This window comes from Atractosteus spatula, chromosome 15, assembly GCF_055471065.1.
Source record: "Atractosteus spatula isolate fAtrSpa1 chromosome 15, fAtrSpa1.hap1, whole genome shotgun sequence".
NCBI classification, from domain to species: domain Eukaryota; kingdom Metazoa; phylum Chordata; class Actinopteri; order Semionotiformes; family Lepisosteidae; genus Atractosteus; species Atractosteus spatula.
In genome coordinates this window covers 10,536,491-10,560,923 of record NC_142720.1, presented here as the reverse complement: position 1 = coordinate 10,560,923, position 24,433 = coordinate 10,536,491, and the positions used below count along the sequence as shown (strand labels likewise).

The following is a 24,433-nucleotide window of genomic DNA, read 5'->3' as shown; positions in this document are numbered from 1 at the left end:
TTTTCAAATGTATTGCTAAAACATACAGAATTCTTTAGGTGTGCTGAATTAAAAATATTCCAGTATACAGGGTTTTTACTTCTGTCTTATTATAATTGGTTCTACTGCTATGGTGTTTGTTTGATTGTTAAACACACAAGACAAAAATCTATACAGAATATAAAACATGCAAAGACAAGAAAAAATTGACAGATTCCGAAATGTTTATTATCTGTCTAAATTCCTTCCAAGATTAATAAAGATTACCCCATACCTTAAGAATTCTAAGATCCTCAATAATTGGTAGTTGAAGTTAATGTTGGCACATAGTATACATACCCAAAATGCTAAAGTTCATGAAAGCAAAATATTTTACATATACACTTCTTGGACTGCAATATTTTAAGCAGTTATTTCTGCATGAGGAGGAATGGCTAAATAAGAAATGTTTCAAAAGTTATCAGAGGTTGCTTATCCTGATCAGGGTCTCAGTAAGATAGAGATTATCCCAGAAGCACTGGGTGCAAGACAGGACTGAGAAAACCTGAATACTCTCTCCCTGGACAGGGTGCCAGGCCATCTCAAGACAATGGACAAAAGGGGCAATCTGAAATTACCCAGATAGCATGACTTTGGGAGATGGGAAGAAACTGGAATGTCTTGAAAAAAAAAACCCATGCAAAACACAGGTTAAACACACAAGCCTCTTCCTCAGACACCTGAGGAAGAAATTGAGCCCTGGACCTTGGGGCTGTGAGACAGCTGCTTTAGCTACCTCACTCAACCCATACAATAAAGTATAATTTCATAAAAGTATTTTGTATATAAATTATATATCTATATTACTCTCAGTAAAAGTCAATAAAGAAATTGCTTTCTATTTTAGTTTATAGGCAAATCTCCTTTCTGAATTAAGATACTTTTACCACGTGTCTTCATGTTTTGCATGTTGTGCTAAGGAGCCCTTTGGAGATCATCTTTTTCCTTTAACAACTGAGGAGATTTTTACTTTCATCTGTGCACAATATGGTTGCTTCCAGCAAGCCTACAACTGCTCAACAGGTGTTTGCTTTAGACTTCATACCTCTTCAAATAACAAACAAAACCCAGTAATTAAATGGCATATTATGCATGATGTTATTACAAAACTGAAAAAGAGATATGTAAATATATCAAACCAACTCATAAACAAACAGAAATGCAAGTGGTATTTACAAGTGGTCGACAATGCAGATGAAGCCAAACATCTTAGTGTATGTATCAATATTAATAAATGATGAACAGTGCATATTCAAATGAAATGTCTTATTTTAGGATTTTGAAATACAACTGAGGCAAAGACCAGCTGTGGCAGCAGCACAGTGCTGTCATTCCAAAACCATGAACAAGTAAAGGTTAATTCCTCACTAAACATACAATAGCAGAAACACAGTATTTTGGCTGTCAAGCCTTCTTCAGGTCATCAAACATTGTGATTCTCCTCTCTGCTTTTCCAGCATGGAACTAATCTTTACTTGTTCCCTTGTAGCCTAAGTATACTGAAGCAGCTCACACATCCAAAACCAGGGATGTTCCATTAGTAGTATAACAGCAAAGCCTGACAAGTTAAACAATCAAGTTTTTATACCCGAGTCAATCCCTGTGTGACAGTGGAATACATGTCTTAAAATGTCTTTCTTATTGTACACCTGAAATTTTGATGGTTCACGTGAATCCTTCATTTTTTTGTTCTTTGACCCCTTATGTCTTGTACTTCATCAAATATCTAAACAAATAATTAGAAAACTATTTTAAGGTAAGCTGAAAGACAACTTCAGTGCTTTAAATGTTTCTCTGTTATTTGGTAGAAGGCAAGCTGCCATTAATTTCCTTTTCAATGAAGGTATTACTAAAAATAAATACTAAGTTCCCTTCATGGGAAGAAAACTCATATTTACATTCAGTCTTAGTTTCTCCAGTGCTCAGCTAGAGATGAGCTTAGTTTCTTTCATCGTAGAGCTCTGACTTGCTGGGGGGAGTCTGCCGTGAGTATTTCAATGTCAGGTAATCGCCCAGCTCATCCAGCGTGTTCAATACCTGAGGAAACAGTTTATACATCAGTGCTGACTACCTGACTACTATTTCATTGACTGTTTTAGCTCAGCTTTGTAACTTTTACAAAGTTACATACTTACATACAAACACTTCATGTACTTCACATTCTTGTGAGGACTTTCAGTCCGTGCATTTGCAAGGATAGCAAGTCCCATTAGGTGAACTGGTATATTATTACCATGCATTTGCTTGTCCTTTGAAGAAGGAAAATGTCCTTTCCCACTGCTCATTTAAAAGGAGAAACCCATCCCCACCAGAAGGCCAGCCTGTGTCACTGTACCCTACCTTGTCCAGCATCTCTCGGGTGTGAGCTGCAGACACACAGAACCGGGCTCTGGACTCCGTGATGGGGGTGGCTGGGAATCCCACTACCACCACCCCTATGCCTCGCTTCAGCATTTTCCTGGCAAAGGCCCTGACATGGAGGAAAAACAGAACAGGGTTTCTGAGATCAGGGAGTCTGCAGTGAGACACAGTTTTATTTTTTTAATCTCAGCTGTTATAGTCTTGTTGATCTGAAAATCCAGCATATCTTAATCTCCGTTATTTCTAGTGGGAGAGATCAAAGAATGTCATGTGTTTGAAACCTGCTAGAATTGCTCTCAAACAGGCAAGCAGAACATGAAAGTTATTTTCTAGACCTCACCAGTTCCAGTAAGGCAAATGTGGTCCCTTTAAATTCAGTTGTCTCAGTTATGTGAAGCCATGCTTTGATTCTAGCTACAATAAAAGCTAATATAAATTGGATTGTTTAATTTGTGGAACACTGGAAGGCTGAGCCTTATGTCCTCCACATAAGAACTGCTTGCAGTCTGTGTTGAAGGAACTCTAGGATGACATGCTGGGGTCTTTTCAGCACAGGACTGGGCTTATCATTTTAGAGCAAATTGAGAATGCTTCCACAGCACTTCAATAAACAGCACTTGGAAAACTTTGTTAGAACAGTTTCCACAGCGCTTCAATAATTAATGAGCATGAAAATGTCTGTGAATTTATGTTTGTATAAAAACCGGCATTACATTCCAAATGAAATAAATTGCATTTGTGAAAAAGCACCCCTCCTTTGTAGCCTCAGGAGAATCTGAAATAAGTGAACTGCACAAGGGCAAGGAATCCATCACGGACACTGTACTACACCTGCTCTGAAACAGTTTATACACACTTGCTGTCTGGCCAACTCAGTTTGTTCCCTGTCCAGCATTTTTAAAGCTGTTGTCATTTTTTTGAAAGACTGTAATCCATTCTAAACACAGCAGCTGTGTGACCATATTTATAAACTACACCACAGAGAGAGAGAGAGAATGATGAGAGGGGATGGAAAAAAGAGCTTCCAGTTTTCACAGAAGAAAAAAACAAAAAACAATGCTCACTGCACTGCTTCGTAAAAACCCTGCAGCTGCTGGTACCTTTGTTGCCTTGCCAGGAGGCTGTAATCTTTGGGTCAGTCTGAAATTCATGCATCAGGATGTGCTTCTCTCATGAAAGATCTTTTTAAACAGCAGCAGAAGAGCTACCCTCCTAAAAGTTGTAAGATCAGATGTCTGATTTAAACTGTAACTTTAATTTTGCTCAAGCTGAGTAACCTACTTTATCTGCAAGACCCTTAAGGATTCATGCAAGTATAAAAGAATTTCATGATGTTTTGAAGATGTGTTTGTTTGTTTTTAAGAGGAATGTTTTTGCATGCCAAGAGCATCAATTAAGGCCCTCAAAATGAAACTGAGCTGTATTAAATTACAATAAAAAGAAAACAAAATAAAATACTGAAATGCCATTATGTTCTGTGACTTAGTAGCTATCTTCATTAGTTGTGCAGACACCAATATATCATTGTTACACTGTTTAGTGAAATTGTGAAAAAAAGTTCAATAAAATCAATTATGTACATGAAACAGAAGTAAATCTTATAACAGTGAAAACTGTAATTTTCAAATGTCCATATGTTCTATGATGACAATAAAGATGTATCGGGTAAGATAATAAAGACTATGAAAAACCTCAAGCCCCAGTTTAAGATATGCAGATCCAGTCAGCACAGGGTCTAATTATGAAGGTGCAGCCAAATGGTAAACCAAATCATGTCAAATAACACCAGGCATTTTAGTGGCACAAAGTCAGACATACTAAGCGTTTCAATAAAAGAAATAATACAAATTGACCTTTCCAATGTTTTTTTTCTGGCACCCCCATGAGCCAAATGTAGTGATTAATTGTGTTTTGATGTAAAATCTAGTGTTTCAGAAAGTTTCAAGACCTACCCAACCTTCCCTGGCATGTAAAGTAACAGTGGGACCACAGGAGAGTGCTCATTGCCATAAATGATGAAGCCCATCTCATGCAGCTTCTTCCTGAAGTACCTCGTGTTTTCTGCTAGCTGCTGCACTCTCTGAATGCCTAGGAGAGTCATAACATTCAGTCAGACACCAGAACATGATCCTGGCTTCTAATACTGAAGTATTTACATACAGTAGTTAACCTTCTTAAGAGCTACAATGCTTTCTTAAGATCAATTGATACCGAAACACTTTTGCATTGAAACCTTGATCACATAAACTCTACTGCATCTTGTACTATGCTTCTGTGAAATTACCGTCACAATTTATGCTGTAAAAATAAAACCTACTGTTCTGTTAAGGATCTGGCTGCCAAAATGGAATTAAAAGGGATTTATTTTTGGTCGGTCGTACTCTCTGTATATATAATAATACGAGTATACGCATAATATGAGCTGACGTCAAAAATAACATTTTAACTTCAAATTTGATTGCTATACAAGGTATGGGACTTTGATACGCTTATAATTTTTATTTTAATTATTAATTATTACTAAACTTAAAATTTTAGAATTAGCAGTGAATCTGTTGGGAATACAACTGCACATTCCCTCCCAAAGGATGGTATTGAAATGATGAATGGGCAACACACTGTGGTTCCCACTTGAGTGAGGAAAACTATTTCGTCCAAACATTTCTCTGGACCTGAACACCAAAGTAGAAGGTAAACATAACACAAAAAGGTAAGCGTAATACAAAGCAAAGACTAAAATATGCAAACAATATTTCTTACTTTCTTTTAAAATCAGAAATCTGTTTATTTCTAGTTATTGAAACTACACAAATGACAAAATTATACCTAAACAATTAATTTTTAGATTTATTCCAATTTTACTACAGCCTCCAATCATTGGTTAGCCATTTCATTTACATTGCATTTCACATTAAAATTCACCCTTGCCGGGCTTTTCAATCCCTGGTAATCATGGTCATGTTGTATTAATACTTCAATGACCTAACTGGCTTTTGAAAAAAAGCACTGTTTTCACACCTTATATGGCTCTAATAGAAGAGCAAAACTTTACCTCAATGGTTACTCAATCTCTGTTAACTGAATTGTATATCATTGCACCTGCTGCATTTCAAGTCCAATCAAGAGATTTTAAGACTGTTCTATCACAGTTACACACAGGATTTCTAAACCCATTTATCGGCATACAATGTTATATTTCAACATGTGCTTTTCTGTCCGTGCAGTTTCTTTTGCTGGACACTTTGTAAGTTCCATGTGGTTACATTTATAACACAGACTGACTCACTAAAGGACATGACTGTTACAGAAAAAAAGGAGATAAAAGGCAAAAATAAAATTAATAAATAAATACTAGGACTGGATGCGCTTTGTTAGGAAGAAGGAAAAAATAAATAAAATAAGCACATGTGTGCAACAACACTAAGGAGTGTTTTTGATAACTTGGTGCCATGGAGTAGATTAAAACATTTTCTAAAGGCACTAAATCGTCTGTGTCAGCTTAAGCCACAAGTAGCTTTTAACTGGCCCACAGTGCAGTAATGAGAACACTAACATCTGGGGCTGTTAACAGAAACCAGAGAGACAGAGTTCAAAACACCCCATTGATGGCACAGCAGTTTAAGCAAAGAAATAAAGCCTTCAGAAACCTGTATCAGAGAATCCGGGCCACAGTGCAGAAATACATGAAAATTTACATTGTTGAAATGATGAAAATTTAAAATGAAAGCTGCTTGTATACTGCTTAAGCATATTGGTCAAAGGCCTTTCAAACATAATTATACATCTACATTAAAAAGGCATCCATTGTTGTATATTATAGGTACAGTATGTGTGTATTCAAAGGGATTAAAAACTAGATCGTCGCTGGCAAACCCTGCACCATCTGGTCATTTTTGATCTAAATTGAAAACAAAAGTTATACTTTGGTTTGATGTTGTTCTTTCATGGTACTGACTGTTCAAAATCACTTTTTCTCAAGCATAAGGGGTAAAGAATAGAAAAAAATGATTCCAACAGCTAAAGGTAGGAAGATTTGGTGAGCTGGTCAAGTTTGTAGATAATACTGTTGAAGCTGAAAAAGAAATCCTATGAGATTTAAAACTGAAGACTGGACAAACACACACAATGTAGATAAGTGCAGAGATTTACAAGCAAATAGCAAACACAAAAAATATAGCATTACCTGACAAAAGTACAGAAGACAAAAGCATGTGATTATAAAAACAACAATTGTGAATTTGTAAGGAAAATATAAATAACAAAATATTACAGATCATTTAACAATTTGACAATGTTCTGAAAGGAAAACGTCTAAATACTGCATTTAACACTTTTACCACATGTGAAATGGTATGGAATGGTTATGGAAAACATAAAATATCACTGATCATTGACCATAAAATAGCATAAAATATGCAGATGTACAGTTCTTAAGAAAATTTAATTAAAAATGTTAAACTTTCATTATTTTCACATCTGTTCTATGCATTTGTATCCTGTGTTCTTTTGTTGAGGTCTCAGAATATAGTCATGACATTGGAAACTGCAAGTCAAGAAGCTATTAATGAAAAAGTCTTCATCATTAGGCATCATTTATATCTTCTAGGGTGATGGTTCTCAATGCTTGTCCTCATGGGCTGCTGTCTCTGTGGGTTTTACCCGCTGAGCTGTTAATCACTGGTGCTAACTAATGCCTTTTAATAGATCAGCTTGCTCTTTTAAGACTTTTGTTGACCTGTTTCTGCACTCTACAACTTTTTAAAAATAATCTAGTTCAAACATCATGCTTAAATGGCCTCACCATACAGAACCACATGCAATCTTTTCTGAACCTGTTATTAATAGTTTGCTCCCATATTCCTAACCTCTTAACAGCTGATCAATTGATAATGAACTAACACAGGTGGAAATGATGATGTATCATACACTCCACCAATTACTTTTTATCTCTTTCTCCTGAAGTCTAATTGGTTACACTTCCAGCACCACACCCAAATAAAAGGCAGTTCTGAAACTAGGAAATTAGTACAGGGTTGAAACTAATTACAAGTCCCATTTGACTTTTTTATGAGCTGAAAACAAATTTAAAAATAGGTCCCAAACAGAAATCAGAAATCAATTAGGCTGTGATTAAGAACACAGCTCAAGTAAAAACCAGAAGGCGTAGTGGTCCCTCAGGACCAGTGTTGGGAACCACTGTTTGAAACCCATGTGGAAAAGCAATAAAAAAGGCAAACAGAATGCTATTTAAAAATGTAGAATTAAATCAAGGGTTGTTATGTTAAATCTTCACAATGCACTAATAGAACCCACTTAGAAAACTGTGTACTGTTTTGATCACCTCTTTATAAACATGATATTGCTACTCTGAAATCAGTTGAGAGAGGAGTAACTAGATCCACCCTTGGGAAGACCTCCTTTGATGGGCTGAAAGAACTGAATCTTTTTATTGTTGAACAGAGAAGACTAAGAGGTAACGTGACTGAAGTATTTTAAATTCTCAAGTTATTGATATACAGTATTCAACCTATTGGTCTTCTTCAGAATCAACAGTGAAACACAAACCAGACACAAATGGAGTCTCCAGGCCAGTGCACTTAAAAGTGGGAGCAGGAGGCACCTCTTCACACAAACAGATGCTTGAATAACCTACTAGGCCATGCTGTCAAAGCTGACACCATGACTTCTTTCAAGAAGTGGCTGGATAATCACTTTACTACTTGGAACCAAATGAACTAGATGGGTCGACTGGCCTCCTCTCATTTGTAACATTTCTTATGTCCTTATCTGTAATTAATAAGGACTGTAATTATCTGTATTTAATCTGTAATTAATCTATTTATCTAAGTGTTAAATTGCTTACAAGATAAAGTCCACTTAACATCTTCAGAGTGGAGCACTTTTAAAAATCAAGACAGTCTACCAGTTTCAGGACTTGAGACCTCTGTGCACAGTGCTAGGGTACTGAATAATGTGAGAATGCAATCAATGCATTCCATCAAAGTATTTTTTTTTAATTTTGTGTGTAACAGCTCTCTTAGTGCAAGATGAGAGTGATAGACTGATAGTACTATCACTATCAGGGAGTGTCCCTAGTACTTTTTTCAACAGCTTTTGACCGCTCTGTAGTGAGAAGCCACCCTTTTAGTGTAGCAAGTTGCTGCTGCTTGCAGAGGCTGTGTGTGTCAGGATCTTGGCCTGTCAGAATAAGGGATTGAATACTGGACCAAATGCACATGCCACACTAAATCAATTTATACAAAGTTAAAACTGTACAGTATGTCAACTGATATTTTTAATTCTCTTGTTTCAGTTCTTACTTGAGTTATCCCTGGTTCAGAGCCTTTCTCTTTCTTGAAGAGTCAAAATGGAGGTATTACACTATATTTTCCAGTTAGAACACTGAAACGTTCCTTTAATGTGTTTCCAAAGTTCAGATTCTTAAAGTTGAAGGACAGTAGCCTTGACATTTATCATAAATTTCAATGCTGCTATGAGTCAAATTAAACAAGGAAATGATTTACACGACAAATATTTACTCTATTCTCTGTTTTCTGGAAACAAGCCATTGGGTTAGTCACTCTTCATATTGAATCCTATTTATAAGGTAACCTGACGCTTCAGAGTCCAGTGATACTGGCCTCTCAGGTGCAAGCTGGAGAGATGCCACACTTTCTGGATGGTGTTCAGTGCCCAAGCGAAACAAACCCTGAATTTAAGAGGAATGCAACAGGCCATCCAAAAAACAAATCCACCTGCTCTAATCTTCAACACCTGTATGTTCACTGGGATTTTAAGTGAAAACGAGTGGCCATTCAGCATGCAATATAGCATAATGTTTGCATTGACAGCAGTACAGCACAAAACTGTCAAATTAATAATGTTTTTATGGCAGTGGAAATCAGTATCTGCTTAAATAAAATTTAATTTGTTTTACTGCAACTCTTCCTTGTTTTTACTGCTCAAATTCTTTCAATGTCTATGAAGTGAAACAGCAAAAGCCTGTGTCTACAAACCTTAATTTTATCTACACTGAGTTTAAATTTACATTGGCCCAGTGACTTTGAGAAAGTTCTGATATTTAGCTGCATAACTGCCACATCCAGTTTTAGTCTCATCTCTTATTGAAATAAATCTGGGATCCTTGGAGAATACTGTACATACAATACGTAATAATAACATAAAAATATGTTAACAATAACATAATAATATATAATAACTTTAATTTCAATTTGCTAATAACCTTCTGTCTTCAGGGTCTTGAGCTCAACTCATAGGCATGCTGTTAATGATTCCTACTTAAATATGTTTTCAGTACAGATGTTTTTGTTTTGTCAGGCTAACTGGTGTATGCATTACATATGCAGAAATGGTTAGCTTGTAAATAAGATGTGACAAATTTTCAACAATGTCTGTCTAGGGTGATTCACTGGAAGCAAGCCATTGGTTAAATCAAATCTAAAATGTGTCTTGTGTCATGCTTGCTTGGGACTTGCACTATAAGTGTATGTGTCCCAGTCAAATAAATAAATTATAACCAAATCATTATGAATAAGGCCCAGACAGTATTCCAAACACACTGGGCTGTTGAAATATGCCTTGAGTTCTTGGCCAAGCCAGGCCTTGGAAACAGCTCTGTGCTGATTACCTGGGGAAAGATTGGCAGGATTTTCAAAGGACATGGACACACTAACACAAAACCCTTATCTCAGCAGAAAGTGTTTAACAACAGACGATAAAAACCACTTCTCTTGTCAACCAACATTTTATAAAAAAGAAAAACCAAAACACTTTCATCTGTTTCTCTCAATATATTTATATATTAATGTGGTAACAGGTGAGTCCAAGTTTAAGCACATGCAGTTTATTAGGGTTTGTTTTTTACTGTTTTTTTGTTGTTGCCTGGTGCTAAAGTCTTTTTTATATATAAAAAGTCCCTGACATACCATAAATTGTTTTGTTTTATACATACTACGGATTATAAATCCTTTGCCTTGTGGACTTCATCCACCAGCATGCCAATGCCAGGATAAATATATTTTATTTCCCAGGGTTACCTTGCTATTGTTTCCAAGTAAAAAAACACAGAACCCTACATTTGTATTTTTTATAATCTATGTTCTCTGTCCTTGCTCCTGAAAGCAGATATTTTTCACTTGGCAACTTCATTCCATATCAGAACTTTCCTATCCCAAAAAATAGATTCTGAAATGGTTGGTTGAATGATCTATTTGTTTTGTTAAATATTCTAATGCCCACAAAGGAATTAAGCTGACAGTGAAAAAATATTTCAGCTGTTCTTCGAGCCAGATAGGAAATAAGATCTTCAGAAGTGATTAACTGGCCCCTTGACACTGGTAGATATTGTAAATTATAGTGACAAATTTACCAATATCCCCCCACTCGACTACTGAAACACATTTTATGAGACCAAAAAATGAATATTCTTCTCCTAAGCGGTGTGGTGAAATTTCACTAACCTAAGAGAAATGTACTTTTTAAAAGTACATTTAAAAGAGCATTGTAGGGGAAATACCAGCATGCATTCAATGCAATTTCTTTTTTTTCTGTTGTTTTTATAATCTGCAATTTCAAACACAAATTTACTGCTTATTTAATTTAATGTACAAGCAAACATGTGATTCATACTTTTTAAACTTACCTCCACCCTCCGAACTTTAGAGGACTTCTTTATTTTATTTTTTTTATTTTTTCGCTCTCTCATTTTTGTTCTTATTAGAAAAAAAATTCTTACATTCACAAAAAAATATATTAATTCAAAAACTTCCTATTAACATTCTTAACATCCAGTGCCATTCAAGTACATCTCTAATGGGCCCCAAACATTCCTATACTCATTTACAGTTTCCCCTGTAAATTATATGAAATCTTTTTAAATGTAACTTGTGATACAGCCTCTTTAATCCATTCTTTGTACAACAGTCCTGTACTGTCCACCCATTTTCACAATAATACAGAGTCAAGAGAGTATTTTTATATTGAATTGCTACTTTAACCTTTGATAAATCACCAAGGCTACATGTAATGGGAGTAAGTGGAACTGAGATATTTAGGTGCCTGAGAGCTTTCCCCACTGTGGAGGTCCAGAATGACTGTATGTGCTGACAATACCATAATAAGTGCAATAGTGATCCTTTATGTCGGTTACATTTTGAACACATTCCTGTATTATGTGATTTAATCTTTTTCAATTTTTCTGGGGTAGAATAGAGTCAGTTTCAAATTTTGTATTGAAGCATTTTATTATTTATAGCTCTAAATGGATAACTAACATTATGCTACACAGTATCCCAGTCTATGTCCTCTGACCCTACAAAACTATCAAAAGACTTATCTGACTTTGCATTGAGAAGGCTGTAAAATGTCCGGGCCTTCACTTGTATGTTAGTCTGCAATAGTTTATCGCTGTAATTATCCATTTCTTGCAAAATTCTTTTGCTTGATTAGATGTTTGATGAGATAATTAAAAAAAGACAACAATTTGTTATCATATGACCCATTTTACTAACACCTACTTGGATCCATACTGACCAATTAATTGGTCTTGACAGTATACTGTAGTTAGTCTTGGTGATCTAAATAATGGTTGATGTACTGATAGTGAGGCATCATAAGATTAAATTATATTGCAGCTTTTTAATATTTAAGAGCCAATTGGTGTTTAAATGAAAGATTTTGGACATACCTTGCTATAATACAAACTTTCTAAGGAGATACCTAGCTCTGATGCTGTATGCTCAATTTTTACACTATCCTTTTCTATTTCTGCTTTATACCACTCCTTTGTTTGAACTGAGCCAAATGCCAATAATAATGATGAAATAGTAATAATTATAAGAATTGTGTAGGTCTAACCCACCTTTATTTAAAAAAACAGAATGTTATAGAAAATCCCAGTCTAACAATGTGTGCTCCAGTGTGGCCATGCTTAGCTCGTTTATGAAATAATATAAATAACTTTATGTAAATCCACCATAATTCTCCTGGGTTCCATTTAGAAATATATACTGTGAAATAGAATTATGGCTACAAGATATCTTTTTATTCTTTCTTCATTTAAACCTATCTTTAGCAATGGTTTATACACTTCCAAAATGGATGCAAATGCAGTGTTGTTTTTTTATTTAGGACAAATATCCAAGAGAAAAGCTTATCCTGTGTGTGTGTTATATTTAGATTATAATACTTCATTATTAAGGTTTCCTTATTATTTTTCAGAATTTACTGAAAATGTATATAACATTTTATGTGAACATAAAAGTCCACTTCTGGGTTGTCTTTTGAAAGCATGTTTTTCCATATGTAACATACAATTACCTTCAATGAGAGGGCAAAATGATTAATGCACTACTTCAATGTCTTAAGTTATTACTGTGGGGACTTTTTTAAAACCCAGGTCTCCCCTTCAGCATATGAAACTTATTTCCAAAGCAACAGAGATCATGTGCACTGTGAGTTAAACATTAGGGATGTCCCAAATGTATGCGTTATGGCTTACGTATTTTCAAAGGAAGGGGACTGTCTTTAAATACTCTAAATGGTTCCTCAAGGGTTGGTTTCCTCTGAGGACTGACTTTGAATGATGCAGGTTGCCTCTACATTTTGTGCAGGTTCTTACCCACTGTTGTTCCATCCAGACCCATGATGCATTTCATGGCCCTGATGATTTGTTTGGCCACAGGGGGGGACATTGCTGAAGCGTAGACTGAACTATGTGAATGGGTTCGTAAATAATCCACCAGCTCCTGGAATGAACAGAAAAAACAATATTTATACTCAAGTTCAGTCTTAGAAAGCCATTACCATCCAGCAGTGAGTAGAAAAGGTTAAATGTCAAGGCTGCAAACTGTGCATCTGTGTTGCTCTGCTACTGACACCAGTAAAAGCTTCCTATAAAAAAGTAGCCTATGGTCTGTATCTGGGGGGTAAGCTTCTATGTATTTCTTATTTACCTGTCATGATTTATACGTCATCCAAGAGCTCACTAACAATAAAATCTATAGAATGCATAAATTCATAAATTGGAAAAAAGGTTAACTTTAGTCTATTTAAGTGACATAAAAGAATGAGTCGAACTATTAGTGACTAGGTTTATATTGTTTTACTTATATAACTCTTAGTTATCAAGAGAGACCTGCTGTGTCAATAAAAAAACACAGGACAACAATTTACATTAAAAATAACAATTAACTGGTGCTCACTGGTGATTGTTGTTGTCAATATTGGTGAGTAAATCGGCTGACTGAACAGATATTTTTTCAGCAAGACGGCAGAGGAGCTGCCATTTTCAATGTTAAACAGAACTCAACTGAATTCTTTTTTAATTCGCTCCGACATTTTGCTTTTCTTTCTATGATAAATCACTGACATACAGCCTCTAAATGATAATGAGCATTTGGTAAAAAAGAAAGTGGAAATGAGGAGTGTGAAATACATGACACACAAAGATTTTGACAAGGTATAAGCATCTCCAGTCCTTGACAGCTGAAGGGCTGTCTGGTTTTCATTCCAACTCAGACTTTAATTGCTTAATTGAATGAATTGTGTGGAGCACCTGTTTCTCAAGGTCTTAATCTGCTACCAATTGAAAAGTGCTGGTAAAATCTACAGGACTCTGACCTTCATATTTTGCAGCTGCCCTTCCCTGGACAGTTTCAATAAACAAGACAACACTTGTTGTACCTTCTCTACAAATATTAGTGGTTTAAGGAGACCAAGAAAACATGCAGGGTCCACCGGTTTCAAATGACAAAAACATATGATATTTTAGATATGACCACTAGAGGAGGCAATTTAAAAATATGTAAAATAACTTGTTGGATATTATACTGTGTTCGGTAACCATAATTCTTTACAGAATCAGTTAGCAACTGTAAATAGTAATTTTATTAATTGAGGGCACTGTTAAGAAGAAATTCTATCAGAAAATGGGCTGGTAAATAACATATTGTTGTCATTTTGTGAACCGCAGTGTATTTTACTTCAATTTGTTGAGGTAAGGAGTCTAGACTGAAAGACCTCAGTTTTTAACCAAATTGTATCGAATGGCAAACTTGTAAGTAAATTCAGAAATTTAACAAGGGTGATCATAGGAAATAAATGACAAAAATGATACAAAGGTTCTCCTTTCCCTGGCAACCCTGAGAGTAACTTTGAAATGGAAGTGTTTTTGTCTCCAATACTCTAACGCTGAGTGTGCTTCTTTAGCACAACAAGTGTCAACAGTAATTATCCACCAGAGATGATAAAAAACCTAAGCCTTTCTAGGCACGATTTACATCTGCCATCTGTCTTTTTTTCAAAAGCAGTGAAACGGAGCCTGATTTTCCAGATGTATAGTGTAGATTTAGGGTAAATACTCAAACATAAACATCTGCTTTGATTTAGAATTTGAATTTTATGTTCAATTTATGTTGGGATGCTTAAGGTAAGCTGTTTAGGAAAATGCACTCCAAAGTTGTCTGAAACAACAGAATGCTATAACTGGGGAATTAGGGTCTCAATCTTTTTGAATCCCTTAAAGCCTCAAAGCTGCATTCTTAGGGCATTTCTCTACCTTCCACACTCACTCACAATTCATTATGGTTATGTTCACAATTGACATTTTACATTGTATATTAAGTCGATTGCTTTAAATTATTGTAGGTAAATTTACTGGAAGTGATACTTTTGAAATGCATTATTGTTGTCTACGTTTTCCCTCTTTTCAAATTCTGGCTATCGGAAATATGCAAAGGAAAAGAGCTTTCAGCATTAGTGTTTCATTAAGAAAACACACACATATACTGTACACAATGCCTTCACGTTCATATTTTCGTACCTGAAGAATCTTATATCTAGAAAACGCTTAAATATAACATTCAAGTTATGTCCTTAAATATCTGTGGATATAAAACACAGCTTCAAGTTTCACAGAAAGAAGAGAGCCCCAATAAATCAAAAACAGCAATGAGCCTTATAATTTTATTATGATGAGGCCCAGTTGTATTTTCTGAAGCTAATTTAGCATTTTTAATAGCTAGCCAAACACAATGTTCTCTCTTTTACGAATTACCTTTTAGCTGTGCACTTTGAAAGCTGCCCTTTTTACACATGCAAATATAAATATAAGCAGGATATCTGTCATTTCACAAAAGTCATAACAGCTTAGGTAAGAGGGTTTTATACAAGCTTAGTTTCTCGACAATGTCACTTTGCTTGCTGTCTGCTGCTGTCACTGCTGGCAATATGTTAATGTTTCATTAATTAGCAAGCATGTTCTAAAGCATCCTGTGAAGGTTTGAATGCAGTCCAAATTTCTCCACATGAAGAGGCTTCTTGGGTGCACAGAAGAGATTGCTTTTGAATGGTGGAGATCTCTGCAAAGGACCGGCTGACAGATGACAATGTGGCATGAAAAGTTTGGGCCAAGGATTGTTCTTTCTCTCCATCAGCGTCTGTCTTTATTCATGATGTGGTTATGCAAAAAAGTGCATTTTTTATTGCAAAATAATACATACCATACACATGGTGTATCACTAGGGTTGCCATCTTTCAACATATAATTCCCCCTGAATCTACTTGCCTTTTATTTGTGTCTTCTGCCAACAAAATGAATCTACACTCAGAATTTACCGGCAAGGTGAGTCATTATTCTAACAGATTCATTGATCTATATCATATTATTTCAATTTAAATGAGACCCCTTTTTTAAAAGAAAAAAACGCAATTCATCCTGCCATTTGTTCCTTTACTATTCCTGCATGTTATTAAGCTTAAATAAAAACAAACTCTACCTCCAGATGGCATAGCTGTATTTATGTAACAAGCAGTGAGTATCAGTCCAACTTCTAACAGTAAGAAAAAAACAATCAGTTCTCTTTCAGGGGTTGCACAGCTGGCAGAATATCTAGGATTTCTTCATCATCATCAGATATGTCTGATTTAGTTAAAAACTGGACTTGGTTTAACAATGCTAATTGCAGCTTTAAAGGCAGGAGGGAAAAAATGAAAATAATCCCCTTAAGCTGGCAGTCCTAAATATTCCTAGTGAAGCATAATTCTGTTTCTTTTTAACTCTCCATTCTGGGTGGAAGAGCATTCCTAGGACACATGAGTGATGTATTCTCTAAATCAGCGGCAGGCACACTGGAGACAGCAGTTAATGTGTGGTGGAAGGACTCTATCTTAATTGAAGGCCAAAACGAAGGTTCTGGTCTAACTCAACAGGATGTCTGGTTGATATGACAAGGAACTCCCATACTGCCAAAAAATGTTGAAAAATCTGTCTGGCTGAAAGAACTGGCTGGCCCGAGTGATCTAAATAATGTCAGACTTATGTTTGCAATTGCAAGTTGTGCTTTGTTCTGGAGATCTCATTCAATAAATAAATAAAACACAGAAACACATGCCATTAAGTACTTGCATAATTGCTTGTGGGGTTTAAAAATGTCTGTTAGACCCTGACTATAGTGGGAGAAATATATATTTTTGCTTGTTTGCTTGACTACATCACCGATGGACAACACAGTAGTATCAGATACTTAAGCAGTGAAATAATAAGTTGTTTTTACCCACGTTTACAGGCATTGACATTCAAAATGGATACTGAAAATGGCTGTATAAATAATTCAGTTTTAAGTTACTGTATGCAATATCCTATATTTTGATTTAACTCTCACTAATTGATTTAAACTGTGCATTCAATTTTTAAGGTATCTTGCATGTATTCTGATGCCAAATGTCTTAATTGAGTAGCAATTACTAAATATCAATTTTATTGAAAAGGAAAGGCTAAACACATGAACTAAAGTAACCCATAGTACTGCAGAGTTACTGTTCTTTGTACACCTTTTAAGGGATTACTCAAGTCTCAACTATGGTTAAAGCAGCTTTGTTGTAGCCGATGACAAATCAGATAATTTATTTCAGCTTTATGAGAAACATGACAGGAAATGTTTCTGCTTTTTGTGAAACTGCTGTCTTTTTAGTAGTTTCCTTGGAACACAAGGTAAAGATATTCAGAACTGTCTTTCCACTGTGCCAATGTTAAAATTTCACAAAGAGAGCTGCGTATTGAATTACAGTATGTGTTGACTTAGTGCAAACTTAATTCCATTTTTCTTTGTGTTCATATTTCTTATATTTTATTGTAAGCATAAGTAAATCATTATGTTTCTTACATCATACTAGTTTGGATTTAAATATTCCTGAAAAAATAAATAAAGTTCATATGATAAATGTACTCTTCCTTGGCAAATGGTCGATTTCCTTATTCTTTCCACTTTGATTCTGTAACTTGGGTCTTCATTAGTTAATATTCATGCAGGAAAAATAATTTCCATGCACAATGAAGATTACATTATTTTCAATTAGCTATTGTGAATGGAGACTTATGGCTTGAGTTACACCATATCAAGGATATTTAAAGCTAAAGCAAAGCTTTGAATTACTTTATTTCAGACATGTCGTTATTATTAAAGAGGTGAAAAAGCAACAAGCTCAATGGCACGTTGTAGGTACTGTACGCTGGAAATAAGCTCACTGATCACCGTATGTTTCCCACCTTCTTTCCAGCTATGTATCCCCCTGCTGCTCCAAAGCTCTTGGTGAAGGTACCCATCAGCACGTCTATTTCCGAAGGGTCCAGCCCAAAGAGCTCCACCACACCACGCCCCGTGGGCCCCACAGCACCAATGCTGTGAGCCTCGTCCAAGTACAGATAAGCTTTGTACTTGTTCTTCAAGGCAATGATATCTGGCAGCCGCACAATCGATCCCTCCATGCTGTGGGACCAAGAAGAGACGCAGTGAGGTAAGATCAGGCTAATTTTGATTTTAACGTTACTTTCAAAGTCTTTTCTCCTTTCACTTTTATTCCTTTTATCCACGCAACACAGTTAAGACTGAAGCAGATAGTGAAAATTGCTCTGTAAATTATAAGGAGACCTCCCAGACTGTACACTTTGTGGTTTAAGTAAACTACCTAGCAAGTAAATGGGCTTCACCCATTATGGACTTCAAAGCGCATCGTCAATATCTTTGTAGTTAGCCACTCTCATCATAACATTTTGATGCCCTATGGTAGTACCATTTAAAAAAATAAGATGTCTTGGTATCAAGCATTCTTTCCACTGCTTTGCCATTCCTATAACAGGATACAAAACAGAAATGATTTTGGAAATATGATACTTGCAAATAAAACATTAAAGTGTTAACAATGTATTTTTTACTCTAAACACAGGCAATTTTAAAATGGCTCACAAAAATTAGTACATCTGTATTTTGGAGAATGGGAATAAAATAAAGTTACAAAATTGTAATCCTTTTTTTATAAAGATTCCTATTTTCCTATTTTATGTACCACAGGTTTATTTGTCTTACGTGTTTTTAAACAGCACAAATAAAAGCAAAAAGGAAAATAAAAAAACAAGGGGAAAAAAGGGAAAAATGGAAAAAAACAGTAAATGAGGACAAAAGTAAGAACAGAAAACCATTCACTGATTTATGATAAAGATTAGCTTATAGGGAATGTATTTTGAGACCACATTGCAGTTCAGCAATATCTCGCATCATCCAGCCCCTTAATTGAACTTTATAGGTGGATAATGAAGCAATGCAGTAGGCCAGAAGGCACAGATTACATTGCATCAGTACATGTGTAATCACATGTTCTTATTGAGCGAGGGAAAGACTAGAGGTTTGGGAGTTTTCTGTTTCTGATTACCTGATTTGTTTCAGTTTGTCATCCTGTTCTGTCAATCAAATGGCAAACGGGGTAACAGCTTGAATTTTAGATAAGAAAAAGATGATAAAAGCTTAAAGCTTTATTGCCAAGATGTGGATTGTTCAACAGGGAACAATGCTTTGAAAGAGAAGGCTTTGGATGCTTATTGTTTATAATTCCTAAAGTCATCTAGTAGGTTTGCCTTCAAAACGTACAGTATATACAGGATATACAGGATTGAAATTTGTCTGTCTCCAGTAGGGCTTATTTAGTGTGGACACCTTGTATCCTAGAAATTAGATATTACATCTAAGATAAGACTTCACAATATATATGGTAATTTGTGCAACACAAACAGCAGTAAGAGAGAAAGGTAGGAATAAAAAACCCAGCAAACTCCAAGACATCAGCTACTGTTCACCTGTAAATTCCCTCCACAAGAATAAGAATTTTCTTCCATGGCCGATGGCTTCGAGGCTGTCCACTGCATATAGCATCTCGCAGCAACTTCTCCAGACTCTGCATGTCTAAATAAAAACACAGAAAGACACTGGTAATTATAAAGTCATAGATTGTAAAGTTTTTCCATTTCTTAAAAAAATAGTGACAAATATTCTACAACTAAAATGGCCAGATCAGACTGTAGTTTTCCAGATCAAACAATATTTGCAATGAGGATAAAAGACGACAACTGTATTCGTTTTATTTTACACATATTATTAATACCTGGCATGCAAAGGAAATAACACTATTGTTTGTTAAAATACTATATTGTGATTTTTAAAGTAATGTGTTTTTAAAAGAGGTGTTTTTTGTGTATTAGGTCATAGCAGCTCAACAAAAGAAAGATTATTCAGTATTATTCAAACTGCCCTTTATAGTGTCCACTGCATTAGTGTCTTCTGAAAATAAATAGACACATAGTACATGCAATAACAGCACAGGGAAATATTTGATAATGTCATATGCCTTTTATCAGGCCTTAATAAGAATGTTGCCTTTATTCTATCAGGGAATTGTTTTTGCTCATATGATCAACCCCTTGTGTTTTGTGCATTTTGTGCAACACACAATGGACCAATTATAGAGAAAAGACCTTGTGGAACAACTGATGAAAATAATAATAGCTACAACAGCTGTTTAGTGTTTGCAAGCAGAAAGAAATATTATATGCTGCTACAAAGATTTACCAGGCATCTTTTAAATGACGATTTGTAGATATTTGTGCATAGGTTTTTTATTATGCAAGCATTATTTCTGTACTTTTTCATTGTGTCCTTACTTAGGGTTTGATTATAGTCTGATTTCTGAAATCATTGAAATGAACAATAATTACTTTTTTCAATGTACACACACTTTTGTTCTCGGTGAAAAAGGAAATGTATATGACAAGGATTCCCTGACAAAGGCGGTAACAAAGAAAATCTGATTGGTTTTCTGCAATTTCCCATGTAATAATGACAAACCTCAGTAAATATTCTTTTAAAATACAGAACAATTATAAACCTTTAGACTAACCAAGATATCATCTAATACCAACAGGAGGTATGGGGGAAAAAACCACAACTGCATCTGCTGAATAACAGGAAATAGTGAAGAGACATAAATGATTAAATCAAAGTGGATATAAAGGTATAAACAACCTCTACCAGAGCTCTATAGAGCTGATATCCTTCTTTTATCCAGAAGGTGGAGCCATGTGAGCAACTTTAATTGTAAAGATTTATAAAAAATGCCAAATGTAAATTAAGACCACACATGTCTTACAAAGAGGAACAGATTATGGTAAATTGTGGTACAGTAATTTGTATAGAGAACATTAATTTAAAACTTTAATTAAAAAAATAGTTGAGGGAGAGTGAGCTGACTTACTCTGTTTACAATCTGTCGGTGGTGAAATTGACAATAGTAAGTGAAAAACGCACATGGCTTCTATGAACCATTTTAAAATCTTAAAAGAATGTTTGAATGTGTCATTTTAGAGTGTGGGTTTGGGTGGTACATTGTATTGTTTAGTCATGGTCTTGAAGTGTGATGCAGAACAAATGAAAGAGACTCTGCTTCATTGCACTGTAATATTCCTGCTTTGTAGACAATTTTTTTAAGATCTGTTTTTTCAAATTATTGTAATAGACATTCTTTATCAGATATTTGTCATTGCTGTTTTCAGGAAATTCTATTACACTTTTTCAACAGACTGCCAATTTGGTGTATTAACAATAATTAAGTAATTAATTAAAAGATGAGAAAAATCATATTCCATCACTTCTTCACAACCTAAGTAATTAAGTTAACCTTAACTGACCTTTTCTAAGAGTATCTTCTTACTTCTTTTACTTGAAAGGTGAAAGTTACATCTCATATAAAAAGTCAATTCACCACAAAAACTTGTCTTCTGCATTTACAAGCTACAAATTAACCTATAAATGAACCTTAAATACATTTATAAGATACATATAAAAAATTACCTTAAAAATGTGAAAGTTTTTCCAGTAAGTATTGAAAGTTTTCAAATAATTGTATTAATTTAAATAATGAAAAATAATCAAACTAAAATGATCAGTTTAATGCACATCTCTGTTTAAAAATTAAAGTAACAATAATAATTGTTCATGACCTTTGCTCTTTCCAAATAAACAAGACGAAGGCATAAACAATAGATTTGTACCCACAATTAATACAATGAATTAATCTGAATTAAATGTTGTATTATATTATATTGCTGAGTATTATATAAAAATCATAAAGTAAGATATAATATGGGTTGAGAGTAACAGAGCAAAAATCAGAATCTTCCAGGGTTCAGAACCTCACTTTGGGAACAGGAAGAAAGCCTGAGACTAAAATGCACAGTTGACATTCAGGTTTATAGGGTGTTATCTGTTACGCATTGTGAGGTAGCTAAGAATAGAATCAAGGAAAAATAATTTGAAATGGTACTAGAATGAAAATCCTACAAAGACTTAATGGAACAGTTTTCCTCAAATAATCTCAATAATTACATACAAGGTAATAATTCACACACAATACCCTTTTTGGCTTTTTGAGACATACTGTACCAAAAGAAAACAATTAGCCTCCTGATTACGAACAGCAGATACAGGCTGCTGTGCTCTCTCTGTCTTACTTGCCTCCAGCTTTCCCTGGAACAACTGCTGCAGATTAGTCCGTGGCAGACTAAACCTGTTCAGTCACTTTTAATAGTAAAATTCCAATTGGATACAAAAGCAAAAGCATTTCATAGCTTCCAAATAGCTTTGGCTAACTGCTTTTTACAAGGGGTGGGGAGCAAAGATGATTCCTAACAAGATATTAAACAACTACTCTTATCAAACATTCTTCGGTTTTAATTTTCCTATCATTGAATCTCGCTTTTTTTGTCAAAGGTCTCCACAACATTTGTTTTTAATTCCTGTCAGAAAGCGTAACATGTTACAGAAAGACTTTTATTTGACTGCTGTGTCTCATTTCAACAACTGTAAATAGAATTTCATTTAAGTCTTTGTCTGAAATGTAGAACAGTCATAGATTGGCAAAAATGGCCTTTCAGTCTTATAAGAAGTTTGACCACCCGTCCTCAAAATCCAAAAGTCAGACACAGGAAATTCTGGGTGGGTGGAAACATCTTGCCTGACATTTTCATAACCAATGGTAAGGTGTTTATGATGATTTCTTGGGATCCTTAAAAAATACTTGTGTGTTTAAGATCTGTAAGTCATGAGGAAGTAGGTGAACCGTGAACCTTTCATAAATTCATCATTAGCAGCTTCCTAACCTGTGAAAGTTATGAAAAACATTTAGAAAAAAGTTATATTAGATTTTTAACCTACAGTACATTAAATCTCTAGAAATAAATGAGAAATGTCACACATCTGTAGACAGGATTTCCAGCAACATTCTCCTTCATATGATCAGAATTTGTCATATGGGTTATCTGCTCTTTGGCAAGAAATACAATATAAATACTGTATATACATATGTTAAGTCCAGGGGGTTAAAGAAAGACAATGGCAGCCTAGTACATTATTTTGAGAACAAAATGTGCCAAGACAATTGAAGGGAAACAAGATAGAAACGTGCATTGCTGAAAAAAATTAAAAAAGGAGAAAAAAGGCTGTGGCCATGCACTCTGGAAAGTACAAAAGTGAATTAGGGAAACCAAAGAAAGCCACATACATTGTTCAAAAGCTTTTACAAGAGACCATGTTGTAATTATGCCTTTGAAACATTCAACTAGCCTTTGCATTGCAATTCCGCACACTCAATCATTACATCTGAAAAAGGACATCTTAATGTTCCTCAACAGACTAAGACAGAAGTTTTTTAATGGGTTTTGCCATTGTCTTTTTATTTTTAGAAGTTAAAAATATACTATAAGTAGCTCATACATTTGTGCTTTTTAGAATTTGTATTTAAATAAGGATGTATGAGAATAATCTAATGCAGTAATCTAATGCACAGTTACATTTAAGTTTAATGGCACTGATAGTTTTGAACTTTGAATAGAACTGAATCAGGCTGGTCAATGATGAAGCTGGAACAGTCATATTAAGGGTCTGATTTTAAATGTTTTGTGTTAAGTACTAAATACATTGAAAGGTGTTATTTACTTCTTCTGCTTCTCATTCATATTATCCTTCCAGCCACCTGTGCCAGATCTCAATAAGGAGAACTTAGGTAGAAAAGAAATGGAACTAAAAGTGAATCCAAGACACCTTTTGTATAGCTAGTAGCAGCAGTACATTCGGTTTATTTGCAAACAACTCTCTTCCAAGATCGTCATTTTAACTTCTCTAGACCTTCTCTAGACCAGTTACAGAGAGAAGAACACCTGCTACTGTGACAATGTTGATCCCAGCAGCTATTGTTAATAGTTAAGTTCCCATTCAAGTGACTAATATTGATCAACCATACACTCCACCTTTGTTGCTTCTGCTGGGCATTCTGTGATAAAATTGGTCTAAACATACCACTATAAGACTTGGGATAACTTGTAGTGAGGATTTGCCTTCGCTGCTCAAAGCACATTTCATGATTTGCCATCCTTATTATCTAAGAATTCAGCTTTCAAATAAACAGCTGAGGACTGGAAGAGTGGCATCATCCTTACCGTCTTACTAAACACCCTTACATTCTAACTAAAAGCATAATTTAAAATACCATGGCCTATGAGTCCTATAGTGAGGCTCCTAACTGAATCCACTGCCAACTTCAAAATCAACAGGACTACTTTCAACCATTTTGTTCAGGTGCAAAAATTGTTCCATTTTGTCCCGCTGAAAATCCAGCCTCAAAATCTTTAATCCACACACAAATGTATAAGTGAAAA

General features: G+C 35.0%; 1 protein-coding gene across 1 annotated transcript in view; it reads right to left on the bottom strand.

Annotated features, from left to right (window-relative positions):
* The window catches only part of sptlc3 (serine palmitoyltransferase, long chain base subunit 3), a 39,413-nt gene that overhangs the window by 2,153 nt on the left and 12,827 nt on the right, over nt 1–24,433 (bottom strand). The window contains exons 7-12 of the mRNA XM_088933968.1: nt 19,526–19,631; nt 17,945–18,164; nt 13,019–13,145; nt 4,332–4,467; nt 2,359–2,488; nt 1,917–2,055 (exon numbers count right to left, since the gene is read on the bottom strand). Coding sequence (XP_088790094.1) covers nt 1,957–2,055; nt 2,359–2,488; nt 4,332–4,467; nt 13,019–13,145; nt 17,945–18,164; nt 19,526–19,631 — 818 coding nt within the window. The 3' untranslated portion in view covers nt 1,917–1,956. The remainder of the gene's footprint in view (nt 1–1,916; nt 2,056–2,358; nt 2,489–4,331; nt 4,468–13,018; nt 13,146–17,944; nt 18,165–19,525; nt 19,632–24,433) is intronic.